General features: G+C 41.0%; 2 protein-coding genes across 2 annotated transcripts in view; one reads left to right on the plus strand and one right to left on the minus strand.

The window, feature by feature from the left end:
* Positions 1-8,327: 8,327 nt before the first annotated feature.
* LOC110047942 (opsin-3-like) lies at positions 8,328-11,413 on the minus strand. Its single transcript, XM_089284241.1, has 2 exons — positions 11,184-11,413; positions 8,328-10,638 (listed from the first exon to the last, which is right to left on the minus strand). Exon 2 carries the CDS (start codon positions 10,377-10,379, stop codon positions 9,255-9,257), a length of 1,125 nt encoding a protein of 374 aa, XP_089140367.1. The 5' UTR covers positions 10,380-10,638; positions 11,184-11,413; the 3' UTR covers positions 8,328-9,254.
* A 2,658-nt stretch (positions 11,414-14,071) lies between these two features.
* The window catches only part of LOC110047945 (NACHT and WD repeat domain-containing protein 2-like), a 33,023-nt gene continuing 22,587 nt past the window's right edge, over positions 14,072-24,507 (plus strand). The window contains exons 1-9 of the mRNA XM_089284242.1: positions 14,072-14,756; positions 16,223-16,483; positions 16,987-17,093; positions 18,311-18,396; positions 18,883-18,999; positions 19,093-19,208; positions 20,440-20,663; positions 21,687-21,959; positions 22,315-22,523. Of these exons, the coding sequence (XP_089140368.1) occupies positions 14,560-14,756; positions 16,223-16,483; positions 16,987-17,093; positions 18,311-18,396; positions 18,883-18,999; positions 19,093-19,208; positions 20,440-20,663; positions 21,687-21,959; positions 22,315-22,523 (1,590 nt within the window). The 5' untranslated portion in view covers positions 14,072-14,559. The remainder of the gene's footprint in view (positions 14,757-16,222; positions 16,484-16,986; positions 17,094-18,310; positions 18,397-18,882; positions 19,000-19,092; positions 19,209-20,439; positions 20,664-21,686; positions 21,960-22,314; positions 22,524-24,507) is intronic.

The raw sequence follows: 24,507 nt of genomic DNA on the forward strand, positions 1-24,507 counted from the left end.
CCAAACTAGATAACGCCAACTCGCTTCTATATGGACTACCAAAATTTTTGATAGATCGTCTACAAAATGTCCAGAATGCTGCGGCTCGCGTTGTTACCAGAACAAGGAAATACGATCATATCAAGCCGGTTTTAAGGCAGCTACACTGGCTTCCAATAAGCCAGCGCATCAATTATAAGATTTTACTTTTAACCTATAAAGCGCTCAACGGCCAGGCCCCTAATTACATTACTGAACTGCTAGAGCCTTATGTACCAAGCAGAAATCTTCGATCCTCCTCCAAAAACCTCTTGAAAGTACCACCTGTCAAGTTAATAGGCTATGGTCATAGGTGTTTCTCTTTTGTAGCACCTAGCCTATGGAACTCTCTTCCGAACAATATAAGAGGGAGCGGCTCGCTATCAGATTTTAAGACTTGTATAAAGACATATCTTTTTAACAAATTTTATAACTAGACTTTTGGTTAGTTAGTTAATTATTAGATTAGATAGTTTAGCTAGTTAGTTAGTCAGTCACTTAGTTAAGTTAGTCAGTTTTTATTTAAAGGTTTTAATGATTCCTAGTTTTACTTTCATTTTTACAGCTTAGCTATTTTATTTGTTAGTAATTTTTTATCACTGATGTAAATTTTTAATGTAAATTTTATTTTTAATAACATTTTTTACTGTAAAGCGCCATGAGCCATGGATATGGCGCTATACAAATCTATTATTATTATTATTATTGCGAACAGTTCCTCTCCGAAGAACACCGAGTGGGAAAAACTTTGGGCCCCTCCATGCAGTTAAAACCCATGTGTAAGAACCTAGTGGTTTAAGAACCTGCTGGCAGAAATTTGCCATTTTAATACCCAAAAATATAAGAACCTGTTTAGCCAAGCAAGATCAAGCAGGTTCTCTTATATGTGGTTTACAGCTAAATTATGATAAACAGTTTAACCAAGGAGCTAGTGTGACTGAGATTGCAAATTTATATAACAAGAAATTACATGATACAATTGTGGATCACTGCTAAATATGTTGTTTTTTTTTGTTTTGTTTTGTTTTGTTTTTTTCATCTTTCTAATAATCAACAACTATATATCCTTCGTAGAAATTAAGAACTTGGTCTAAATTGCCAAAACACAAGAATCTATTTTGCCAGACCTCAAAAACTGTAGGTTTTTACACGCGGGCTCATACTGTACAGTAGAGTGCGTCGCCACACAATGTTCTCCGCACGAAGCTAGCGTTGCGTGACGGTCGTAATAATACCTTATATGGAGTGGTACTTACCAACATTCCGCTCCGCCGTTCAATGTAAAGTTAACATGGACATTTTCCTAGGCGAGGGGCGGGAAACGGGGAGCCCCGGGCTTGATGGTTAGGAAGAAAAATACGGAACCGCTTCCTCAAGTCCAACAGGCCCAGAACTCCACGCGCACTGTGCTTCAACTAAGAATCCACCGGTCCTGGAGACGAGGCGAGACATCAGTTGGTCTTCAAGGATATCTAGAGAGGGGAAGTCCTTGGCCCCTTAGACATTTTAAATTATATTTATCATTATTTTTGCTGTTTCTTATAACCTTGATTGAGGATGGAAAGATCTGATCACTGCGCGCGCGACTTAATGAATCTCGTCATCATGCTTAATACGATACTGAGGTTTGGTGACGAAACAAAGGAAAGTTGGATCTTCTCCAAAAAGAAGTGAAAATGTTCGCGATAGCTCAGTGTAGCGTCCTCGCTGCACAGACGCTGTGTCGTATTTTCTTTCCAAGTGATTTGAAAAAATACAAAACAAATGTGAGATCAAGGTAAGTCGAACTTTGAAAATTTGATTTCTAGCCATAAAAACAGAGGTTCGCTCGTGTGCTAAAACACAAGGGGAGACGAAAAAAACTATTGTACTGAAAGGCGAAATGTTGTCGAGTCTTTGGTTAAACGAATTTTAAATTAATCATGTTAGAGATACACTAACAGATGATCAGATGACAATGAACGTAAGAAAAGTGAACCGTGCAACGAAAGAGGAAAACTAAGCAATATACATGAAAATAAAACCTCGCGCTCGGAATCATAAAAATCAACCACGAACCAAAACCAAACCAAACTGACAAATGTGCGGTTTTTTTCTCACAGTGTCAAGTCGTTAAAAAAGAATAAAGCAAGCTTAAAAACTGTAAAGGTAAGTCGCTCGTATTGAATTAGTTTTTTGTTTGTTTGTTCAAATAGGAGAGTCTTTTTATCAGGAATGCAAAGTACGCTAAGTATAAACTGTAGCACGCGTTCGTGCAAATGACGTAACATGAAAACCGGCAAACAAACAAGTAACAAACATGTAATCGAATTTTTCCAACTTATTTGGTAAAGAAGAATGCCGCGTGAAAAAGAGCTGTAAAGAACAGACACGGAGAAAGGAATTTTACAGGAAAGCGACTGAAAGGAAAACCCAAGCCGATTTCAAATTTTTGCGCGGAACCCACCCAGAGCAACATTTGACAAATTAACTTTTGCGTAAAGAACACGAGTGAAGTTTCTTGTGAAAAAAAATTTTCACATGTAAGGCCGATAAGCGGAAATTTAAAGACCCTTGAAAAAATTACTTAAGCTTAAGGTTAGTTTAATACACGTTGTTTGTCAGCTAGATATCGATTTTACTTATCAAAGGCTAGTTTTCACTAACGACAGAGTCATATAAGCTCGACGGAATAGAAGTCGGAAGAATCAGATCAGCTTTTCCATTTTCTTGCCATTCTGCCTTCGACTCAATCGCTTATGATCCTATGAAACTACATTTAGAAGTACTAGAACCAACTAACTACGCTGCCTGGAATCGAGCATTGTGATTGGTTAAATTCTTCGGATTTTGCTCGCGGCTCCGGGAATGTAGTTCTCACTAGATAATATGCGACGGAGCGATAAGCGGAATCGGTATTCTGCTCTCGATTCCGCTGGTTTCATTTCCATTGACTTGATCGTATCGCTCTGTGCTTCTGATTATGATTCCGGCTCCGTTGCTTGCGAAAACAAGCCTTCAGCTGATTAGTAGTAACTGACCTCTTGAATGAAAGTTTTGACTGATTTCCAAACAACGTAAAAATGATTCCGAAACGAACAGTAGATTTAAATTTAGATTTAGATTTTTTTACCCAAAAATTCACACGTCCGTTGATTCCACTGCATGTTTATCCATTCACTTCACGATAGGGAAATGCAATAAGCTTTTATTAGTTTGGAACTCGGAACCCGGAAGACCGGCGGAAATCGAGGCGGAAAACGGAAATAAGTGCACGCTAAGAGATACTTTGACAGCTAAAATAGTGGCATTACCTCAGTAACATCCTAAGTGAGACCAGAATCCTCGATTTATACCCTAAAGCGAGATGACGAGCATCCCCTTCCGCAGCTGCCAACCAGGCATTTCTCCTTCCTCATCTGCCGAAGAATGATGAAACCAATCTTTACTCTGTTATCGCACCAAAGAAATGTCCTCCTTCCTCTTCTGTCAACCGGACGCCGTATGAAGGAAACTAATTCTAAGCCCGGCCTGTCATTTCTCTTTTCTCAGAAATGCTCTTTGTCAACTGCCAAACAATCGTCGTCAATTTCGTCATCTGGCAACAATACACCTGCCAACCTGACAACACCTTCCTCGTCTATTGACCAGAGGACTCTTCCGCAATCTGCCGACAAGTTAACTCTGCTATCTCTTGAAAAGTCATCTATCTTAGGATCTGCTGAAAAGACATCTCCGTCAACTCCTTGTTCATCTGCCGAACAGAACAGCACAGCCAAACCGGAAAACTCTTTGTCAGCCTTTCCGTTGGACGCCCAGTCCAATTCAAGTGTGAAAACCGTGAATGATTTGCGGTCTTCTATTCCAGGCCCATCCTCTACCATCCCTTCAGAGCCTTCGGAGTGTCACGATAGACCGCCAACGACACCACCTAATGACTCCATGGTTCCCATCGGGAGTCCACCTATTCAACTAAGCCAGGCGACAGCATCATGCGACGCTGCATCTGACAGTGCGGCTATTGAAGTCACTCCCACGGCCTTGGCTGATGCCATTTGCGACAGCAGTACCAACGTTGAAGGCAGCTGTGTAGTTAAGACTATCACGGAATCCCCACCTTCCGATCCAAGCCCACCTTCAGGGTCTTGTGACTGCGAGGCCATATCGTCGGCGCCAACTTGCGTATCTGGAAGTGCTGCTATTAGGCCGCTAATAAGCAATGGGGTCTCGCCTCCAGCAATTCCAAGTATTCCAGGCCCATCCTCTACCATCCCTTCAGAGCCTTCGGAGTGTCACTGTAGACCGCCAACACCATCACCTAATGACGCCATGGTTCCCATCGGGAGTCCAACTATTCAACTAAGCCAGGCGACAGCATCATGTGACGCTGCACCTGACAGTGCGACAATTGAAATCGCTCCCACGGCCTTGGCTGATGCCATTTGTGACAGCAGTATCAACGTTGAAGGCAGCTGTGTAGTTGAGACTATCACGGAATCCCCGTCTTCCGATCCAAGCCCACCTCCAGGGTCTTGTGACTGCGAGGCCATATCGTCGGCGCCAACTTGCGTATCTGGAAGTGCTGCTATTAGGCCGCTAATAAGCAATGGGGTCTCGCCTCCAGCAATTCCAAGTATTCCAGGCCCATCCTCTACCATCCCTTCAGAGCCTTCGGAGTGTCACTGTAGACCGCCAACACCATCACCTAATGACGCCATGGTTCCCATCGGGAGTCCAACTATTCAACTAAGCCAGGCGACAGCATCATGTGACGCTGCACCTGACAGTGCGACAATTGAAATCGCTCCCACGGCCTTGGCTGATGCCATTTGTGACAGCAGTATCAACGTTGAAGGCAGCTGTGTAGTTGAGACTATCACGGAATCCCCGCCTTCCGATCCAAGCCCACCTTCAGGGTCTTGTGGCTGCGAGACCATATCGTCGGCGCCAGCTTGCGTATCTGGAAGTGCTGTTATCAGGCCGCTACTAAGCAATGGGGTCTCGCCTCCAGCCATTCCAAGTATTCCAGGCCCATCCTCTACCATCTCTTCAGGGCCTTCGGAGTGTCACGGTAGACCGCCAACACCATCACCTAATGACTCCATGGTTCCCATCGGGAGTCCACCTATTCAATTAAGCCTGGCGACAGCATCATGCGACGCTGCACCTGACAGTGCGGCTATTGAAGTCACTCCCACGGCCTTGGCTGATGCCATTTGTGACAGCAGTACCAACGTTGAAGGCAGCTGTGTAGTTGAGACTATCACGGAATCCCCGCCTTCCGATCCAAGCCCACCTTCAGGGTCTTGTGACTGCGAGGTCATATCGACGGCGCCAACTTGCGTATCTGGAAGTGCTGCTATTAGGCCGCTGATGAGCATTGTGGTTACACCCCCACCTTGGTGGAACGATTATGCTTTTGGCCCGAGGTTTCCGACGCCTCATAGATATCCCACGCCCAGGAATATTGGTGCGTCGCGACCTCACAGAAACACATCGTCCACACACGGAGGTGCTCCTGTTAGACAACTAACGCCTCAAACAACACCACCAACACCGATTCCCGCTCTGATGAGCATTCAGACCTCACCGCCACCCTACAATGACATCAGGCCCTTGGGGAACAATGAAAACAGACAAGGTGTACCCTCACCGAGTGAAATACCGCCCCTAATGAGTATCCAGACGAGACCTCCCTGGGGGTATAGACCTCCCTGGGGGAACAGACCTCCCAGGGGGACCAGACCTTCCAGGAGGACCAGGGGACCGCAAGCACGAGGTTAGTACCGATTCACATCGTGATATAACATTGGGTTCATTTTTCAGGTAGGGGTAGTGATAAGTAGCTAGCTATAGCAGTATTTTGGGCAGTACTCCATTATATTAACTAGCTTCTCTTGGGGTTTTAATAGAAGTCGATAGAACTTAAAATACTAATGGAATAGAGAGATGTTTAATTTCTAGCTGTGACGTTGCATAAAGTTCATGTAGTTTTATACTTCCGCAGCAAGATATTTTTGTTTAATTTTATTCCAACGGGTAACCGATACCGGTGAGACCCTCCCAAGTTCTAAGCATTTAACTTTATTGGTACACGTTGTACACAAATGTTTTTGGAGTTGTGAAATTTCAAGCATTTTTGATCGTTTGACTGCCAAGAGCAGACAAAACATACTTTTTTACAGCAAACAACATCGTCAAATTCCTCCTTTTATTCCTAGTAACCCATGTGGGGAAAAATTTTCGCCCAACATATTTTCTTGGTACACATTTAAATTGCACTCCTGAGTTTACCATCGGAACACGCGTAAATATTTTTGCTGTCCTTGTCAGATGAAACATGCTACGTACAGTGAGTGGACGGTTCCGTTTCAGACTGGGTTGTCTTTCTCCTTTTTCAGAGAACCCCTTTCAGGGATATATGCTTCTGATACAAAACATCATTAACCAAGCTTGCTCAGAACCGTACTGAAAGCTTATCGTAATGTCGACCTCTGTTCTTTGACTTATGATCACGATCCAGATATATTTTCCAGGCTTCTGCCAGTTGCTATTTATATGTTTTGGGAAGGAGACAAGACTGGGAACTAGTAGAATGGGACACGCGGGGAGTCATGGGAAAAGACAAAAGAAAAATAAGCGACTCTCGTATCCATTCTTCTCTTGCCCCTAAACCACACAAATTGCTATTGGCACGACTGGTTAGAGCTCAGTTACAGAGTCTAGCGAAAGGTTCCATTCCCGCCCTTGGTAACAGGGAAAGTTCAGTTACTAATTTGGAATGAAAACAGCTCAAAAGCTATACTCGTTCGGACGGCGCATACAAACATAACTTTATGTTAGGTGATATTATTGGCCAAGAGAATAACCTCTTGTATTGGCTCACTGATTTTCATGATACCTTAGCGTTGTAGCTGCATGAAAGTTATTTTCAATTCTTGCAACGTTAAGCTACGAAGGAGAACAGATGTTTCCAAGAGTTTTCTTCATTCTTCTGTCATGGAAGTTTGTTTCGATCCTTCCCTATAAAGAGAATGATCGCTAGTCTACCTAATCAGGGGACAAAGTGATGTGTTGCAATACTCGTTTGCAAGAAAACGGCAATTGCGCTCTCATGCATCAGGCTTACTCGATTTTCATCGATCAGAGAAACCAATGGATATGCCTGCTTGAAGAAACGCTCCGCCTTGGGATACGGGAAGGGTCGTAGTGTACGCTTAGAATTGCGAAGCCTTAATTTTGTTGCAGGAAAAAGCTTAAAAGCTTTTCCCTGCAACAATCTCGTTCCTTGCTTCCGCGATCCTTTTGGTCAGCACTAAGAATAGGAACCTTCAAGCGAAGTCCAGGCAAATGAGCCAGCATTGAATCATAGCGGCTGCTTTCTCTACGCATGTTCAGAAAGCACTATCGAGCCTGCAGGCATGCACAAAAGAAGACTGGAACCAAGGTTTTTCTCGTTCCTCGTTTTATAGGAGTTTCTCGCGTTCGTTTTCCGCTGACGCTTAACGCTTAGGTTCTGTGATTGAGATTGGCGGTTATTTTTATTTTATTTTGCTTGGGTCACCCAGCGAAGGCGTTAATCGTTACCACTTAGTTTAAAGGGATAGTTTGGCGCATGTGCAAACTGACCAGACGTGATTAGGTGACTCGTGTGTCCGTTCCAGAATGAAACCGTGAAGCCAAACAACAAATGCGATGTTGAATACTGAATTCAATATTTTCTTTGTTAATCCGATGAAATCTTCCGTGAATTTTTGGGATCAGTCATTTTGTGCAGCCGTATGGCTACTGAACGGGCGATCATTCCACTTTCACAAAATTGTAGCCTGTGATTACTGAAACACATGTGGTCGATACGAAAACGAAAATGTACCGGCAGGAAGGCAATCCCAATGAGAAATCTCACCTATATCGTCACGTTTCGCGACTGACCGACAAATTTTCAAGGGCAAATTTGTCACAGAGTCCGATTTTCATTCATTGTGTAAATTGTTGATCAAAAAGTAGTAATTGTGATGTCTCCACTCATGACATCTCCATGAATGTTTGATCCGTGGACACGCATGCTTCACGGTCCTTGTTGGTAATAACGAGAATTAGCTTGTCGACAGTTGTTTTTCAAGTTTTGCCTGTCAAATCCGGTCTTATGTGCATCAGGTGTAGTCTTCAACTGGCGACTGAGCATCACAGCACTTTGTACATTGACTCATCTGTAGCTCACGTGTGGGATTTTTCTGGCCATTGTTTCACCATCGTAAGGTTAGCTTGCAATAGAACTCGTCAATTCTAGTATGGACTCCTGCTCGCAATCAATGCACTAAACTTCTCCATTATTTTTTGTATTTTTTGAATGTAATACTCATTTTATTTTATTTTTTTTCTAGTGCACAAATTTCAATACATTAATAAATAAATCAATAAATAATTACGTTGTGTGAACGGGGCCTCTTCGTCAAGTGATAAAGAATGCACAATCAAACCAGAGTGGAGTTGTGTCGATCGCCGGAGAAATTTGAAAACGCAGCTTAATTTCTACGGTTTGGCCTTCAGTCCACACTAATCGGAGCCTTTCGAAAACGCCCTTCAAACCAGAGGAATTTGAAAACGCCGGCTTTGCGTTTTAGTGTGAACGGAAAACAGTTCGGAAACCAAGCTTTCCGAAAACGATGCAGTCATGTGATTCCCTGTCCGGGTTTTCCTCAAACATAAATTCAAAGTGAACGGTGATTGTTGCGTTTTCATTTCCCCCGCGTAGCGTGGACGGAAAACATTTGATGTCTTTTCAGAGTGACATCTCCGTTTTCAAATTCCTCCTCGGCTATAGTTTTAAAGGCAAAAGGCAAATTTTATCTGAAACTGCTGATGAGCATTCAAGGAAAATTAACGTTTTGACCCAGGAAGGCTAATCGCTTGAATTGTGAGCTATCCAAATACATCACGAGGGTGATTTTATCACGTTTTGATCGAAATGCAGGTGTACACAAACTTGACAGGCTCCATGTTTGCCTACTATCTCCACAGAGGTAATCGTCTTTTGAGGGCAACCCTATGCCAATTAAATTTTAATATTCACACAACCTCTCAAAATAACATTAATTTATGTGCATGATAATTAAATTTTCAGGCGAAAAAACTGCGAGCAGTTCCGCACAACAGCTCTATTATTGCTTTTTGACTTTGTACCCTTTCGTAACCGTTCTTGAATACGACGTTCAAGCGACCAACTGAAATAAAAAAATTCTCTTGTTAAATTTGTCTTATAGTTCATCATTGCCATTACTGTCATGGTCTGACATTAACTCGATATCCGGGACATGAGTGAGCGAAGGAATAGCTCGTAAAACGACATGAGCATTTTCCCCTTCAGCTCCTGTTCGCTTAGTTAGATACCAGGTCTTTTTGAAGTGCGGCTTTGTCAGCTTTGGAGGTCGCTTGCACTGCAAACCGTACCAAACTTCACTGAGAATATCGCGATATCCTTCACGGAAGCGATCGTTTCTGATCACAAAGATAATCGGGTTTATTGACGAGTTGAAAAATCCGCACCAGTAGGCAGCAACACCGAGGCCGTAAGGAAGGTTGGCAACACCCGTGTTCCGCGTTGCTAACACGATGAGGAACACGAAAGGAAGCCAACAAAGTACAAACACAAGCAACACAAGCAGCAGTGTGTATGTTATGCGGCGTTGAAGTTTCATGACTTCCAGACCTCCTTTTGTATACTTAGCAATTCTGTTTGTGTGCTTGCGAACTGCGAAAAAAATCCTAATGTAAGCAAATGCCATGATCAACATTGTAATCACATACGCGACCAGGACGAGGAACAAGAGATAAAGTCGCTCTGAAGTCGTGCGAGGGTACGCGACGCCACAGGCTAACGTGCTCGAATTGTACGCAAAATGTCCCCAGCCCAGGACAGGGCCCAAAGACAGAAGAGTTGCGAAGATCCATACTGTGGCAATCATATACCACGCCCGGCGAATGGTGATTGTACGCGAGAGAGGTTTGACGAGAGTGTAATATTGTTCGATGCTCATAATTGTCAGTGTGAAGATCGAAATACAGAAGAAGAACGATCCCAGAAAGCCATCAAGCGTACAAAACGAATCGCTCATGATCCAGCGACGAGAAATGCAGGTCACGAGCGAAAATGGCATTGATAATAATGTCACTCCTAAATCGGCGGACGCCAGGTTCATAATAAACATATACCGCGGGGTCTGCATGTTGGAATTTCTGTACACTACAATAATATTCATTGTGTTTGCCACTATTGCCACCAACATTATCAAAATCAGCGATGTCGCTTGAAATGCTGCCTCAATCGGGAGATATTGAATGAAAGTCTCGCTGGTGTTGGTGTTTACGTCTGTTCCGGCCATGCTCCGTCGAAGAAACTGAAATTTTCCAGCTTATTTTCTTGATGGGACTGATATTAGATCGTCTGCTTCGCCGCCATTAACGAAAAGGAAATATTGCGGTACCATTCGCCGACAATATCGAAGAAAGTCCTTCGATTGTAAGAACTGATAATAAATATTGTGTCATCGTTAGTTGATTCAGGCCGACCAGTCATGTCATATTACCGGCGGCAATTGTTTCCGATGAAATTCTTGTTCGCTTTTTCCTTTCTTCAGGTCCCTGTCCATAAAATTCAAATATATACTAAATTTAAACGACAGCAGGTTCCTACTGGTTCTTTTCAGCTGTAAATTTTTTTCCACAATGTCATATATTAGCTCTGGTCTCGTAGCAACCTGAGCTCTTGTGAGCCTTGTGCCTGATGTTCACATCACAGTCAAATATGTAACTGTTTTGACACCTCTGATGTTGATGGAGAAAATTGCTCGCCTTTCAACACATCATGTGGAGCAGGCACAAGGGCAAAATGTAGACAGACTCCTTCACAAGTTGTTAATCTGGTGCGAAACAATGTAAACCGATTGACCTACAACGTCGACAAAGAAAACACAAAAGCCGAGCTTTTCAAGTGTCATAGCTAAAACCTTGACATGCAAATTTTCGGCTGGCCCTTGACGTGATCTACCAGTACAAATGATTCTATAAACAATATCGACTTTGCACTTGACTTATTTAATGGTAAGACATTATACAGGTCTTGAGAGACGTTTTGTGAGAGTAAACTACAAGTTATTTCGAGATTCAGGGCGCGTTTTACCACTTACCGGTAACGAAAAAAAAATCCAACTTCACAGGCAGCCGTTTTGAGTAAAGAGCAAGTTCCTCCTTGAACATAACATGCAGGTGTGCATGTGATTTTCACACGATTTTTCGAGAACCTGGAGAATAGCAAATACATATTCTATTATGCAAAACTTACTAATGAACTCAGCCTATGACTAGTTCCTCGGGGAGAACGCATGTTATTAGCTTGCCAGTGAAAACAAAAGGCGCCAAGAAGGTTCCATTTAGCACCTGACAGTAATAATCGCATGCGTCAATTCAAATTAAAGAGACACACAGTACGTGGGTGATTAACTGTTATTGAAGACAGAAACATAAGAAAGATTTTACTGATTTGTTGACATTTTATTGATCTTCTCATCTCAGAAAAATTTAAAATATTAAAAGTAAAAACTGGAAACAATTTTAAATCCTGGCAAACGTAAAGCTGTTCACCGCTTTTTGCGCTGTAGATTAGTAATCAAGGTCAAAATTGCCCATTGGCCTATGGCTTTAGAAGACACAAACTCGCCAACGTGCATTTCGTCGTCATATTTACGTAGTTCAGCGAATTCCTTTTCGATGACGCCACCGCTTGATACGACACGGATTGATAAAGACCTCAACTGATCTATTCTTGATTCAAGGATCTTTCCTTGCCGGATTAAAGTCAAAACGCTCGGGAGCTTAAAATTACACAGCGCACACACTTTGACCACTTTGACCAATCAAATTGAAGTCTCGTGCTTTAATTCAACGTTATGCGTGAAGTACTAAAGAATGTAAATGCACTTTGCTTGTTTTCAGAAAAATAAAGGCGTTGTTGTTGTTCAGTTGTGTAATATAAACAAGGTCGTACCGAGTAGACATATTTTCTTAAGTAATGGCCTTAACCATGTTTACGGGCGGGAAACCCAACAGGATGTGTGGTCAGGTTGTCACAAAAAATCGTAAAAGCGTTCACGAAAAGGCAGATTATTGGTATTATGGGCAGTAATAACTTAGCGTTGCTCGATTGAGGTTCACATTGTTTCGACAAAAAATAAAGGCGTTGTTGTTGTTCAGTTGTGTAATATAAACAAAGTCGTACCGAGTAGACATATTTTCTTAAGTAATGGCCTTAACCATGTTTACGGGCGGGAAACCCAACAGGATGTGTGGTCAGGTTGTCGCACAAAAAATCGTAAAAGCGTTCACGAAAAGGCAGATTATTGGTATTATGGGCAGTAATAGCTTAGCGTTGCGCGATTGAGGTTCACATTGTTTCAGCAAGAAGGAAAAAGAGAGAGTGAATTCACGTGTTTGTGCTGTTTCGGTCTTTCAAATTGTCGTCAAATTGAAACACCGTGAGCTTCAATTCATATCACCCATGATACCTTTCGACATAGCGCGCAGGTTTCACGTTTTCGTAAACACTGCACACGTTACGTGTTTAAACGGTCATAAGGTGGGTTTCAAAATGCACCAACCTCCCACACTCCCCTCCCCTCTTCACAGTTCTCCATAATCATTCTCACTAACCCTTACGGACTTGTCGTCTTTTCGGGATCACCATTTGACAGCTTTATTTGAGAGCCGAAACCAAAGTCAAAGCCGTGATGTGCAACTCAGTGTTCAACTCCTTGGGCCATCAACTACATCCCTGTCCATGGCGCATTTCAATCGGATAGCTATAGCTGATGTCCCTCGATTACCGAGGGTGAGAAACAAATATAAATCAGACCTAACAAAGCGTATTTCTCGAACTGAAACGTCGTATCAATACAAGTAAAGTAACTCTCTCTGCTACCTGGTTTACTCTGACAGGAACAAATTCATCGCTTTCGAACATCATTGTTGGTTGAAATCGTCTTAAATTTTAGAAGCGAAAGCGAGGGCTGCAGCAAAATTTTCAACACGGGCAAGGCAAGTCTAGCGAGCGCCGAAGACGTCAGTCTTTAGAGAGAGTTGAGGGGGAATCTCCTTCAACGCCTTCGTATAAAGGAGAAAGTTCCAAGGGAGGCCAAGCATCGTCAGAAAATTTTCGAAAAATTGAACGTCTTTAAACGGCTATACTTTTTTTTTTTACCCCTTGGCCGGGAATTCTACACTCCAAAATGAACATGGAATGGATAAAATGCGCTATACTGAGGTTTTTATTTTTATTGCGTGCAAAAGACAACTTATTTACACTCGCTATTAGGCCATGCACGTGTGATAAGTTAATGGGTACGGTGTGCTGTTTTTCGGTTTCTCCTTATACACCAAGTGCCTGATTGATGATAGCTTCAGCACATAAAGGACGACGGAGATAACGGCTCTTGTATGTTCATTGTGTCACAATATTTAGACAAAAAAATGAGAAAAGTAAGTTGCCTCCCTCTTCCACAATTTTAAAAGGCACGTTTGGCAAGTGACAGCGTGACTTCACGCTTCTGTTTGTTGGTTTATTGTTATCTCAGTTTAGTGTTTTTCCGGGTGTTTTTCTACCTTCAAGGTAAACTACTGTTTTCAGGTTTCCTTCAATTCAAAGCTAATTTTGTACGTTGCCAAAACAACTCAAAATATCGTGACTGAGCTCCTTTAAAAGGGGCATTTTGCTAGACTGTGATGTAGATCTACCATGTTTGAAAATACTGTAACTACAGTTTCACGCATGTTCTGTACCACTTACACGTTTTCCACTCACGAATTGCGAGGTTAATTTTAAAATCGACTTTTTAAAAATGTTTTCCTTCTCGTCTTTTTTGTAAGATCACTTTGTGTGTATGTACTTAAACAAATATTCAAACCGGCAGAATATTTACCTCGATTTCAAAGAATAATTGTTTTACAAATATTTGGACTGTTGCATAACCTCAACCTCAGTACAGCTGTATGAACAGTTAACTGACAGTTGAACCTCGCTATTTCGAACTCTCAGGGGAAATGAAATATAGTTCCAAATGGGAGTTCGAAATAACTGATAGTGAATGACTGAAGGGCAAGGGAAATGGTTTTGAGTTCGAGCTAACAGGGAATTCACAAGTACGAACGAGCACGATACGATCGAAGTCCGGTGCGATCGGTTTTTTTCCGGGAAGTTCCGAATTTTTTACCCGCGCATAAACAACATTTGAAATGGCCGCACCGCTCACGTAATGTCATGACAGTAGAATGCACAATCTAGCCGCGGTACTTTTCTATTTCTTGAGAAACGTTAAAATGAAAAACTCAATAGTTTTAGTAGTTTTCAAATTGAATGTTGCTGTCGGCGATCAAGCGAAAATTTTCCGCTTTTAAGTGTTTCTCTTTGTTGTTGAGTCTTGCGCGAGCTGAGTCAGCTGAGCCGTTGGCCTCAAAGTTTTAAGACTTAGATACTTCTGGAGATCTGCCTTTGGCATTTTCTTATTTTGAGGGATGGGCACAGGTGCAAGCTCGAATCCTGCACGATTAACCTTAAATACCGGTCTTGCTACGTCCAGATGGAAATCGAGGGCGCATTCGACGCAGTCTGAGTCCAATATCTCCAGTGCGAACTTGCAGCAAGAAAACGAAACAACTTCTCAAGCGAGCGTTGACATATTAAGCCCAAATGATGTCAAGGTTGAAGGCAGGTAGGAAAATCCCTCGTGGTGAATACAATGTAGACATCGTCAACTAATTTGCTTTGGAGACTTGAAATAAACAATGAGTTACAAAATGAGTGAACTTAAAACAGCTGGATTATCAAAGTGATGAAAGTTATTTAGTTTGTTTAGTCTAGGATCGCAGGGCAGGCCTACGCCGTGCGCCCGGTAGTGATGTGATAAATCTAGTTTAATAATAAGCCTTTCATGGCACCAGGTTACAATTCAGGAGACGTGTCCTCTTACATGTAATTAACTTAAGCATTTTGCCCTGCAAACATGACCACAGCGGGTGTAAGTGTCCACTTCTACCAAGTGACCACTTACTTTGGAGGTGTATGTACAAACGTTTTCCATTTCCCCATACGAGGGGAAGGTGAACATTAAATTGAATAGTAAAAGATTCTTGCCCAGATGCTGACATCCTTTGTTTGAAAATCCAAGATTGAGACGTATAAGACTGTAGACTAAGAGACAGAGAGAACCAAACAAAACAATTAGACGTTGTGACTCATCACAAATGATTCTAAGATTTCAAGATTGAATCAAAAGATTTTGAAACCCACAATTTTTTTAAGTGTCCCTGATTGTCATCCCTATATATGTGACAGGTCTGAATTTGAGCATTCAAATTGCATAACTATGTTAACTTTATAATTCCTGCAGAGATCTGTATGGTGTTATGTAACTTGCATAAAAATTTGAAATAGAGTGTCACTTAAAAGCATCCCAACTATGTATAGACAGGTCGCTCAGGGCTAACTATCCTATTGCTGCCAGTGTAACAGGGATAGTGGACCTTAGTGATGGAATGTTGTCAGACTGGGTTAGGTGGGGGGGGGGGGGGGGGGGAGTACTCTCTTTAATGGGCTATATAGGTATCTGCAGCATGAAAGAGTATGGTTTTTGGGCCATTTTGTTCACTCTGGTCTTTAATATTGGGTATGTTTGGCATTAGATAAGGGCTGCTAATAAGGGCTGTAGCATGTGTTAAGGCTGAGCATGCTTGGTGGGCCCTTGTAATATTATGGTGAACTTGGCTGTTGTTGATACAATTCACCCATAAAGTAACACATTTGTTCCAGGAGTGAATCTTGATTAAAGCTATAGCTGAGCCAAAACTTAATGACAACCCTGGAAATGGTTATGTTTTTAGAAGGATCAGTTCTGAAACAGGGCACCAAACTTTGGGTTGGGTCTGAAATAGGGAAGGGTAAATTGTACATTTTGGTCAGTATCAGAGTACGAGTTTCAAGAAGTTTACTGTACATGTCACCCCCACCCAAGAATCCCTCCAGGGGGGAGGAGGAGTATCATCCCATCCAGGAAGAGAAACATGTCGTCAAGACACTGCATACATGCCTGTGAAGAATGTAAAACAGAATAATTTTAGGATCAGTACCTTTTTGTTAAAAATTTCAATGATAACTGAGTTTCATTCTTGAACACAACAGGTCGATCCTGGTAAAAGGCAACAAGAAAGTCACTAGTGGTGCAGCCAGCTCTGCACAAGTTGGTACCAAACAACAGAAGGCAAAAGAGAAATCCAGTGAAACAAAAAGTGCTGTAGCAACATCTGTAAAGCCTCTTCAATTTGGAAATAAAAGCAAATCAACAGCAAAGAAAAATGCCAAAACTGTAGAGGCAAAAAAACCCTCAACAACTACTGCTTTGAAATCAAAAGGACGGAAGAAGATTGTTCAAGGATCAGTAGGGTGAGTTGAATAACTAATTTTTTTTGTTTTTTGTGCAAGAATGCCTCAACAGCATACATTGGAGTGGTCATTAACTCTTGGTTTTCATGAGTAACACTGAAAATAAACTAGGATTCCAGATGCCAACCAAAAAAAATTGAAATCCAGGAGAGCATCAATTTTACCTTTTTGAACGGTATGCTAAAAAACATAAAAATGTTGTTCAACCACAAAAAAACCCCCAAACATTCTCACCCAAAGTGCAAAAAAGTGGCCTAAAATTTTCATGCATGAAAAATGTATTTTCTGCCCTCTCCTTTGTATTATCCGGGAGATTTGGTGCTGAAAACAGAGAAATATGGTCTATCTTTTTAGAATATTGGTTGGGCAATCAAGGCCTAGCAGTATTTCAAACATTCATTTGTTAATAGCTTGATGACTGAGTGTACATGTAAGCTAGGACCAGAAAATGTTACTTACAGTATGTCTTGAAAGCAGTTCTACTTTTGTTTTATCTTGTTTAGATCTGATTTTTTTGAGAGGGTTGAGCGAGTATTGCAAGGATTAATAGAAGAAAACTGTCCAGTGAATTCAAGAACCATCCGCATCTTCATGAGCTCCACCTTCACTGGTAATGTTCGATCCTGGGGGGAAACCCCAATAATGTCCCATATGGGGAGGCTCCGCCCAAAAAGGGTAAAGGATTTCACAAGTTGAGGAATATGAAAGGGTCTGGAAATATCTAAAAAGGGGCCTTTAATTAACATACTTTGAGCTGATGCACCTTATGGCTGTATAACTGGATCATTTAATTTATTATGCACTACATGAAAATTACAGAAAGACTTGCTTTTGTGGGAATTTATAAATAATACGGGCCAGTTACAGCAGTTTGTGAAAGGGATACATTTTTTTCAATAAAAGGTACAGTGTATACAAAAGGGGTAACTTTTCTGTCAAAATAGCATATTGCAAAAGGGTAAGGGGTTAGACCTCAGGGGCAGAGCCTCCCTAGTATAAAACTTTGTAGAGTACTTGCCGTCATTTTAGACTTCTTGCACTTTATAATTCTATATAACAACTCAGTCAGTGATACCTGTCTTATGTAAACACCCACAGGAAGGTGTGTATTCAATACTGCAAGGTGTGCTCTCTTTCACTCTATTACGATGTTCCGTTCAATGGGGTAGCTGCCATTTTTTGTTTCTTTTGCCAGCTATCAGATTGATTAGCTGATTTTTTTTGTGCAGACTTTCTATATTTCCTAATAATTTGTATTTAAATTTCCGTCAGCGTTGTACATGTGTAAAGCCCAGTTCTGGTGATATGATTTGTGCAGGAGTTTGTGATGCGTTTCATTTTCTACCATAGTCTGATGACGTTTTTTTGGTGGGGGACTCCCCTATAAAAAGGACAGGGGTGCTCATTGTACTTTTCAGGGGTTAAAAAAGCAGTTTTGGTATCTCTTAGGTTGTTCAGCCCTAAAAGGTCCACAATGGGAGCTTTTGAAATACCTTTTAGGTTACTGAGTCGAGAGGAATACGACAGGAGATATTTCAAAATTATCTTTACAAGTAAAAGGTATTTAAAGCAATTGTCTTTATCACTATTAAAAGTAATGATGTTTTTTTAGGGGTGAAAAGAATTTCAAGCCATGCCCACAAAACAGGATCTTGGTACCTCTAAGGGTTCTTTTCAAATTTCCGATGAGCACCCCGGTCCTATATATCCCCTGGGTTGTTTTCATCCCATTGTCAGCCTTTATATTATTACCAGGCACTTACAGGCAATTAAGAAAAGTTATTAGTGCAAAGGACATTCCATTAACTTTCACAACTATTTTTTCAGACACAGAACATGAACGCAATGCTCTTATGGAAAATGTTTATCCCAAACTTAGAGAATTCTGCCAGAAGAAAGGCTATGAATTCCAGGTAATGTCCCCTGTTTTGTTTAAAGTTATAAAATTTAAAGTTCCCTGAACTGGAATTGATCTTAATTTGCACGATTTTGAGAGTATAATGAAATAGAGGATGTTACATGGTAGTGCAAAGATGTGAAAACCCTGCAGTAGAAAATAAAACACAGTTAATACATTTAGGGCAAGTCAATGGCCCCATTCTCCCGGAGGAGAGCTAGGAATTAGTAGTAGTAGTAATACATTCAGGGCTGTAAAATTGTGGTCGTGGTTGACGGCATTAAGGGGCTTCTTAAAATAATGAAATGACTGAGCAGGGGAGGATTTTTTGGGAAAGGGCATTTGGCAGTGGGGGTGAGTAAGTAATAACAAGATGGCAGCAAGGCAAAGTTCTACAACAATATTGAGAAGGTCAGTTTGTATCTATGTGATATTCACCCAACCGAAAGTGGCTGTTGTAATGCAGTGTTTCCCCTTAATAACTGATGCTGGGTTTTTTCAGGTTGTGGACATGCGATGGGGTGTGAGAGATGATGCCACAAACACACACATGACAACTGAGCTATGTCTGCGAGAAATCAAGGCCTGTCAAGAGATATCTGTTGGACCAAACTTTGTGGTCAGTGCACCCTTAATGTTGACTGTATTCACTCTGGACAGCTTAATCATTTGCATGCGTGGTGGTTGTTGATGTTTGTGTCTTGTTTGACAGACATTGCTCTCTGAGAAGTACGGTTACCGTCCTCTGTTGCCCTCTATTGACGCTCAGGAGTTTGAGTTGCTTCTTAGTGCTGCCACAGATGTCCAGACTAGGGACCTTTTGAATAAGTATGGTTTAAAGACATTATGATCACAATATTGAATTTCCAAGGGACTGGTATTGTGGCCCAGTGGTTGCAGCACTGGACTTAATAATTCTTTCTATCAGTTTAACTGGCATGCCTGTGAACTAGCTAGTTGTAGCTAAGCACATCATCCACTATAAGCATTCATCATAGGCACCTAATGCATGCTCATGGTGCAATAATAATGAATGGCCATGAAGCTGTAGCTGTTTGCACATAATGCAGGCCTATGTAGTACATGTTGGCATCGATACTATTTTATGTCATAACACACGTCAGTGACTTCCCCCTTGTTGTTTATCCTCCTACAGACATTAGCTTTTGATCAATGAGCATAGAAGACTCTTAGAAAAACCCAATCCACAGTTTAATTTATGGTAATACTTGCAAATGAAAAGTAATTTGTTTCAACGTTATAATCATAGGTAACCAAGGTCAAAGATTTTTTATTGCAAAATTCAATTTTTGCAGCTTCATGTGTTTCATGTTTTTAGTGTTTTATTTTTTTGTGGATTTGTAGGTAGAAATGGAGCTCGTTAAAAAGGTTGTTAAACGTCATTAATAGCAGAAACTGTTGAGGAAGGTAGAGAATTATTAAACGTAACATCTTTAGGAAGTTATTTAATATTTAATAATTTATAATATTTTGACTCGTTAACAATGAGGCAGCTTAGTTTCTAGTCTGTTAGAGAGGACATGACATTAGACTGTGCTGTGTTAGGGTTTACATTAAGGGCCAGGCATTGGGCAAATTGACAGGCTGTGAGAATGATCTTGTCCACCTGGTTTGACCATCCAGAGGAAATTTTTTCTTATAAAGAAGTTCTATTCAAAATGTTTTGCCCACCTATGAAAACCAGTTGCCCTCATGCTGAAAAAAAAAAAAAACCCTGCTGTGTCCAGAGATATAGCAATGAAATACCTATCCAATCTGAGTTTTGGATGGGTTCCATTTGTGTGGACATAGCATCAATCAATTTCTTTATTTTTCTGTATTTAAATATTTTGTTTAATAGGTGTATAATATTATCCTCATGATGAAAACTTTGTTATCGTCTTCCAATAATTTACCGAGATCAATTTTGAAAGCTCATTGAATTTTAATTTTGCCAGCAATATGCACTGCATTTATGTAAGGAGACCTTGTCTGGTTTCAGATATTTATTAAGTTAGGGTAGAGATAGCTACTGACCGTATTCCTGTTCATTTAATAGGTGGTACAAGAAAGACAAAAATTGTTTTCCTGTATCATACATTCTTCAGCCTGTAACAACCTGGATACCAAATTATTTTAATGATAATAATCTGTCTCTCAAACAAGAGGCACAAAGAGAATGGCAAAGCCAGTATAACAAGATGAAAGAATTTCTTCAGCAAGCTGCCAAGGAGGTTTTTAAAGACAAGGATCACGACCTTTGGCACAAATATGTTCGATCAGGTGAGATAGTTATGCACTGTTGTTAGTTTCTTTCTGAGTGTAAAATTATATCACAGGGCTTGAAAAAAAAATGGAATTTCAACTTGCCTTGGACAAGCAGCTCTCAAATTGTGCTTGCCCTGGGCAAGTCTTAGTTTAATTTCTTTGTATTCAGTTGACAGACAACTTGCCTGGGTGCTTCCCCATCGAACGAGTGAGAATGAAGCGTTACTTACCCAACAAGAATATAGATCTACTTGTCCCAGATGACCAACGGCACCTTTTTTGCCTGGGGGTACTCCTATATTAATAGGACGGGGCTGCTCGCCAATACTTTTTGGGGGTTCAAAAAGTGGTTTTGGTAGCTGTTAGGGTATTCAGCCTCAAAAGGTCCACAGTGGAAGATTTTGTGGTACCTTTTAGGATGTTGAACCGAAAAAATATGACAGGAAATAATGTGTTGTTTTAGAATTGGACCCCTTACCTCTTTTTTATATGGGAGTCCCCCAGGGGGTTCAAAGCTAACCAGTAAGTTCTGAAAATTTTCATAAATGAATTCTGTTAATATGCACAATGTTCTATATATTTGTACAATATTTGTGACGATAGGTAAAATTTAAATCATGGTTCCCTGGTCTAAGAAAAATTATGAGGAGCCTAAAGATTCGTAACCATGAAATCCTGGGTGCCCAGCACTTACAGTAAGCTTATATGAATGAAGTGAGTTTTTTCCAGTTGTCTAAATTCAAAAGTTGGTCACCTGTGGCACTTCTAGAGCACAGCCCTTCTAGAGCACAGCCCCTCTAGAGGGGTCCTAGAGTGCAGCCCTGTGAATGATGCAGGGCTGTGCTCCAGAAGTGTCTGGGTGCCACAGGTGACTAACTTTTGCCTTTGGGTGACTGGAAAAATGTACTGTTTTCATATAAGCTTAAGTGCTGGGTATCCAGGATTTCATGGTTAGGAACCTATGGGCTCGTTATAATTTGTCTTAGACCAGTCAGCCCTGTGAATGATGGTTTTTTTTTTCTTCCCATTTCATTTCAGTTTGTGAAGTAGAAATTGAGTATGGCCTCTTACAAGCTGAAAACCCAAAGCGATCTTGCGTGTGGTTTCACCGAATCATCAGTGGTCTTGACTCACCAGAACACGCTGAAAATCCCGAGGTTTTAAAGTATCGTGATTATTGTCTCGATGAGTTGTGCCACAGGGATGATGCTCACCCACAAGCACTTTTACACAAGTTAAAAAACAAGAAAATGAAGGAGGTCATGCACATAGAAAATATTTTCACTTATGATACCCCTTGGACACCTAAAGGTAAGGAATAATTGTCTTGAAGACTTATTTCCTGACCAGTAGAAACTGTATTCTCTAAAAATGTCTGAAAACGCATCAAATGTTTTCCGTCCACACTATGGCGGAAGAATTTAGAAACACAGCAATCACCGGCCATTTTGGATTTTTGTTTGAGGAAAACTCGGGCAGAGAAATCACATGATTATCGGGACGCCATCGTTTTCGAAAAGGTCCGTTTTCAAAACGTTTTCTGTCCACACTAAAAGGCAAAGCCGGCGTTTTCAAATTCCTCCGGTTTGAAAAGCGTTTTCGAAAAGTGTGTTATTCAATGAATGAGGGAAATGAAAGTTGAAATATTTTTGAACATTATTTCTAGGTATTGATCCAAGTGTTGGCATGCACAAAAACTATGTGGACCAATTGTGCGAGGACTTTGAAAACAAGTTGAAGGACATGATAACAGATAGCATTGCGGAGCATAAAACGGCCGAAACAGACAATTTTCTGTACGCTGAGGTGGTGCAGCATACATTGTTTTGTAAGAAGAAAATTGAAGTTGTTTACGGAAGAGAACCAACACTCGAGGTACTCAGCTCAAATTAGCTTAAACAAAAAAGGGTGTAGTACTTTAATACCTGGGGGCACTCCCAGATGAAAAGGTCGTAGATGCTCGTCGGAAAAATTGAATTAAGCCCCTAACCAATCTGGGAGTGGCTCGAGCTTTATATGACCTCTGAAAGATACCACTTAAAATGGAAAAGGCTCTATTACCAGCCGCTGTTCAGGAAGGGAGCCCACTCTAGTAGACTGCACTCGAGAGACCATCGGAAATCGAGCCTAAAGATGGAAATAACAGCGTTTTGTTATTGTTATTTCTTCCAGTGCACCCTTAAGTTACTTTGACAGCTAAAAATAGTGGTGTTTTGTCATGAACACCCTAAGTGAAACCAAAATCCTTGATTTATACCCCTAAGCGAGACAAAGGGCTTGCCTTACCTTTTCATATGGGAGTTTCCCCAGGCTTTGATGGGAGCTAGGGCTTGATAGATTTAAGTTGGCCGAACACAGTTTTCAAGAGCCTATGCCTAATTCACCATTACTTTTAAGCTATTTATGCTTTGGCGCCCGTTTTTTGCAAGAGTCAAGGTTAACCACAGAAAAGTTTATTCTCGCATTTTGGCTAAGGTGTGTGCTGTTGCCATGGCAACGGGGCTGGTTAAAAACAAGGCTTAAAAAATGGTTTTTGTTTATTTAAAAAAAATCCAGTCATTAGACTTTTTTCATTTTTTGCCCACTACGAATTGACATTAAATCCCTTCTGTCAACACTGTTCTAATAAAATTTTGACATAGGCGATTTTCGTAATTCGCCGTTAATCGTTTTCCCCGCAAGTTCTGTATTATTAAAAATTCCCTATGTCAAAATTCAGATTTTTTGCGATAGATCATTCACGTGGTTTCTGAACTATTTTTTTGCCAAATTTCTTTAAATTCTAACGACTGGATCGTCAGAAATCCGCAAGTTTCTGCAAAAGCAATCAGTCTCAATTTTTCAAGCAACTGCGCATGCGCTGCATTTAACTGGGTTCTTTCGGTAACAAAGAGAAAGCTGAGAATTGCTGGGTTCTTTGCGTCGTTACCTTTTCTAACATATCTTTGTAATAAAAGACTGAAGCCATCAATAGACTGCGTTCAATAATAGAGAAAAATAGCACAGATAGTGCGGGTGTTGAGTAAAGAAAATGATCGCTCTATTGACGGCATGTTTGTTTTTGCAATCCTTGTGCGTGCGCTCAATTGCATCAGCAAAAGCGCGCGCGAAAACTGTGTTCGGCCACCTTAAACTTACACGTTACATTGTTGTTCTGGCAAGTTGGCCGACAGGTTTGCCGTATTTACTCGATTGAGCGCCGCGGCGCGCTTTTAATGTTTAGCGTTTTGTTTAGGGGCGGCACTCTTTCAAAATCGTAACGGTTGTAAATGATAACAAGCAACATGTTAGCAACAAAATATGGCCACTTCAAACTGAAAATCATTGTCATCCAGACACAGGTTATTCAAAGGGTGGATAACGCCATCCACTGGATAAATCGCTATCCAGTGAATAGCATTGTTTGTTTTGTTAGCACTTATCCACTGGATATACAGGAACAATGGATTCCTGATAGCGATTTATCTGGTGGATAGCGTTATCTAGCCTTCAAACAACTGGGGCTAGAAGAATAAATTTCTGAGCCTGGTTAGATTGTGTAGTATCGCTCTTGGTTTTTCCAATTTTGGCTTCTCGAATAATTTGGTCTCAACATGTTGCGATTAAGTGCCGTATTGTTATGAATGAATGCGGCGCTCATTCGAGGGCATACAGCGCTCTAATAATAGTAATGCTCTCATATGCGGCGCTTAATTGGAGGTGACGCTTAATCGAGTAAATACTGTAAGTGTACGGTAAACTTAGTTGCAATGTACTGGAGGAATCTAGTGTTATCATTGCGGGATTTGCATTCGGCATAAATATGCGTTGAGCTTATTTTTACATCTGAAACATTTTACATTCGGATAAGCGGATTGAT

Source organism: Orbicella faveolata, unplaced genomic scaffold, assembly GCF_042242905.1.
Source record: "Orbicella faveolata isolate gen_17 unplaced genomic scaffold, um_ofav_v1 contig_13, whole genome shotgun sequence".
Taxonomy (NCBI): Eukaryota; Metazoa; Cnidaria; class Anthozoa; order Scleractinia; family Merulinidae; genus Orbicella; species Orbicella faveolata.

Excerpts from the sequence above, each read along its gene's own strand:
- LOC110047942 (XM_089284241.1), bottom strand. The coding sequence starts at position 10,379 with ATGGCCGGAACAGACGTAAACACCAACACCAGCGAGACTTTCATTCAA.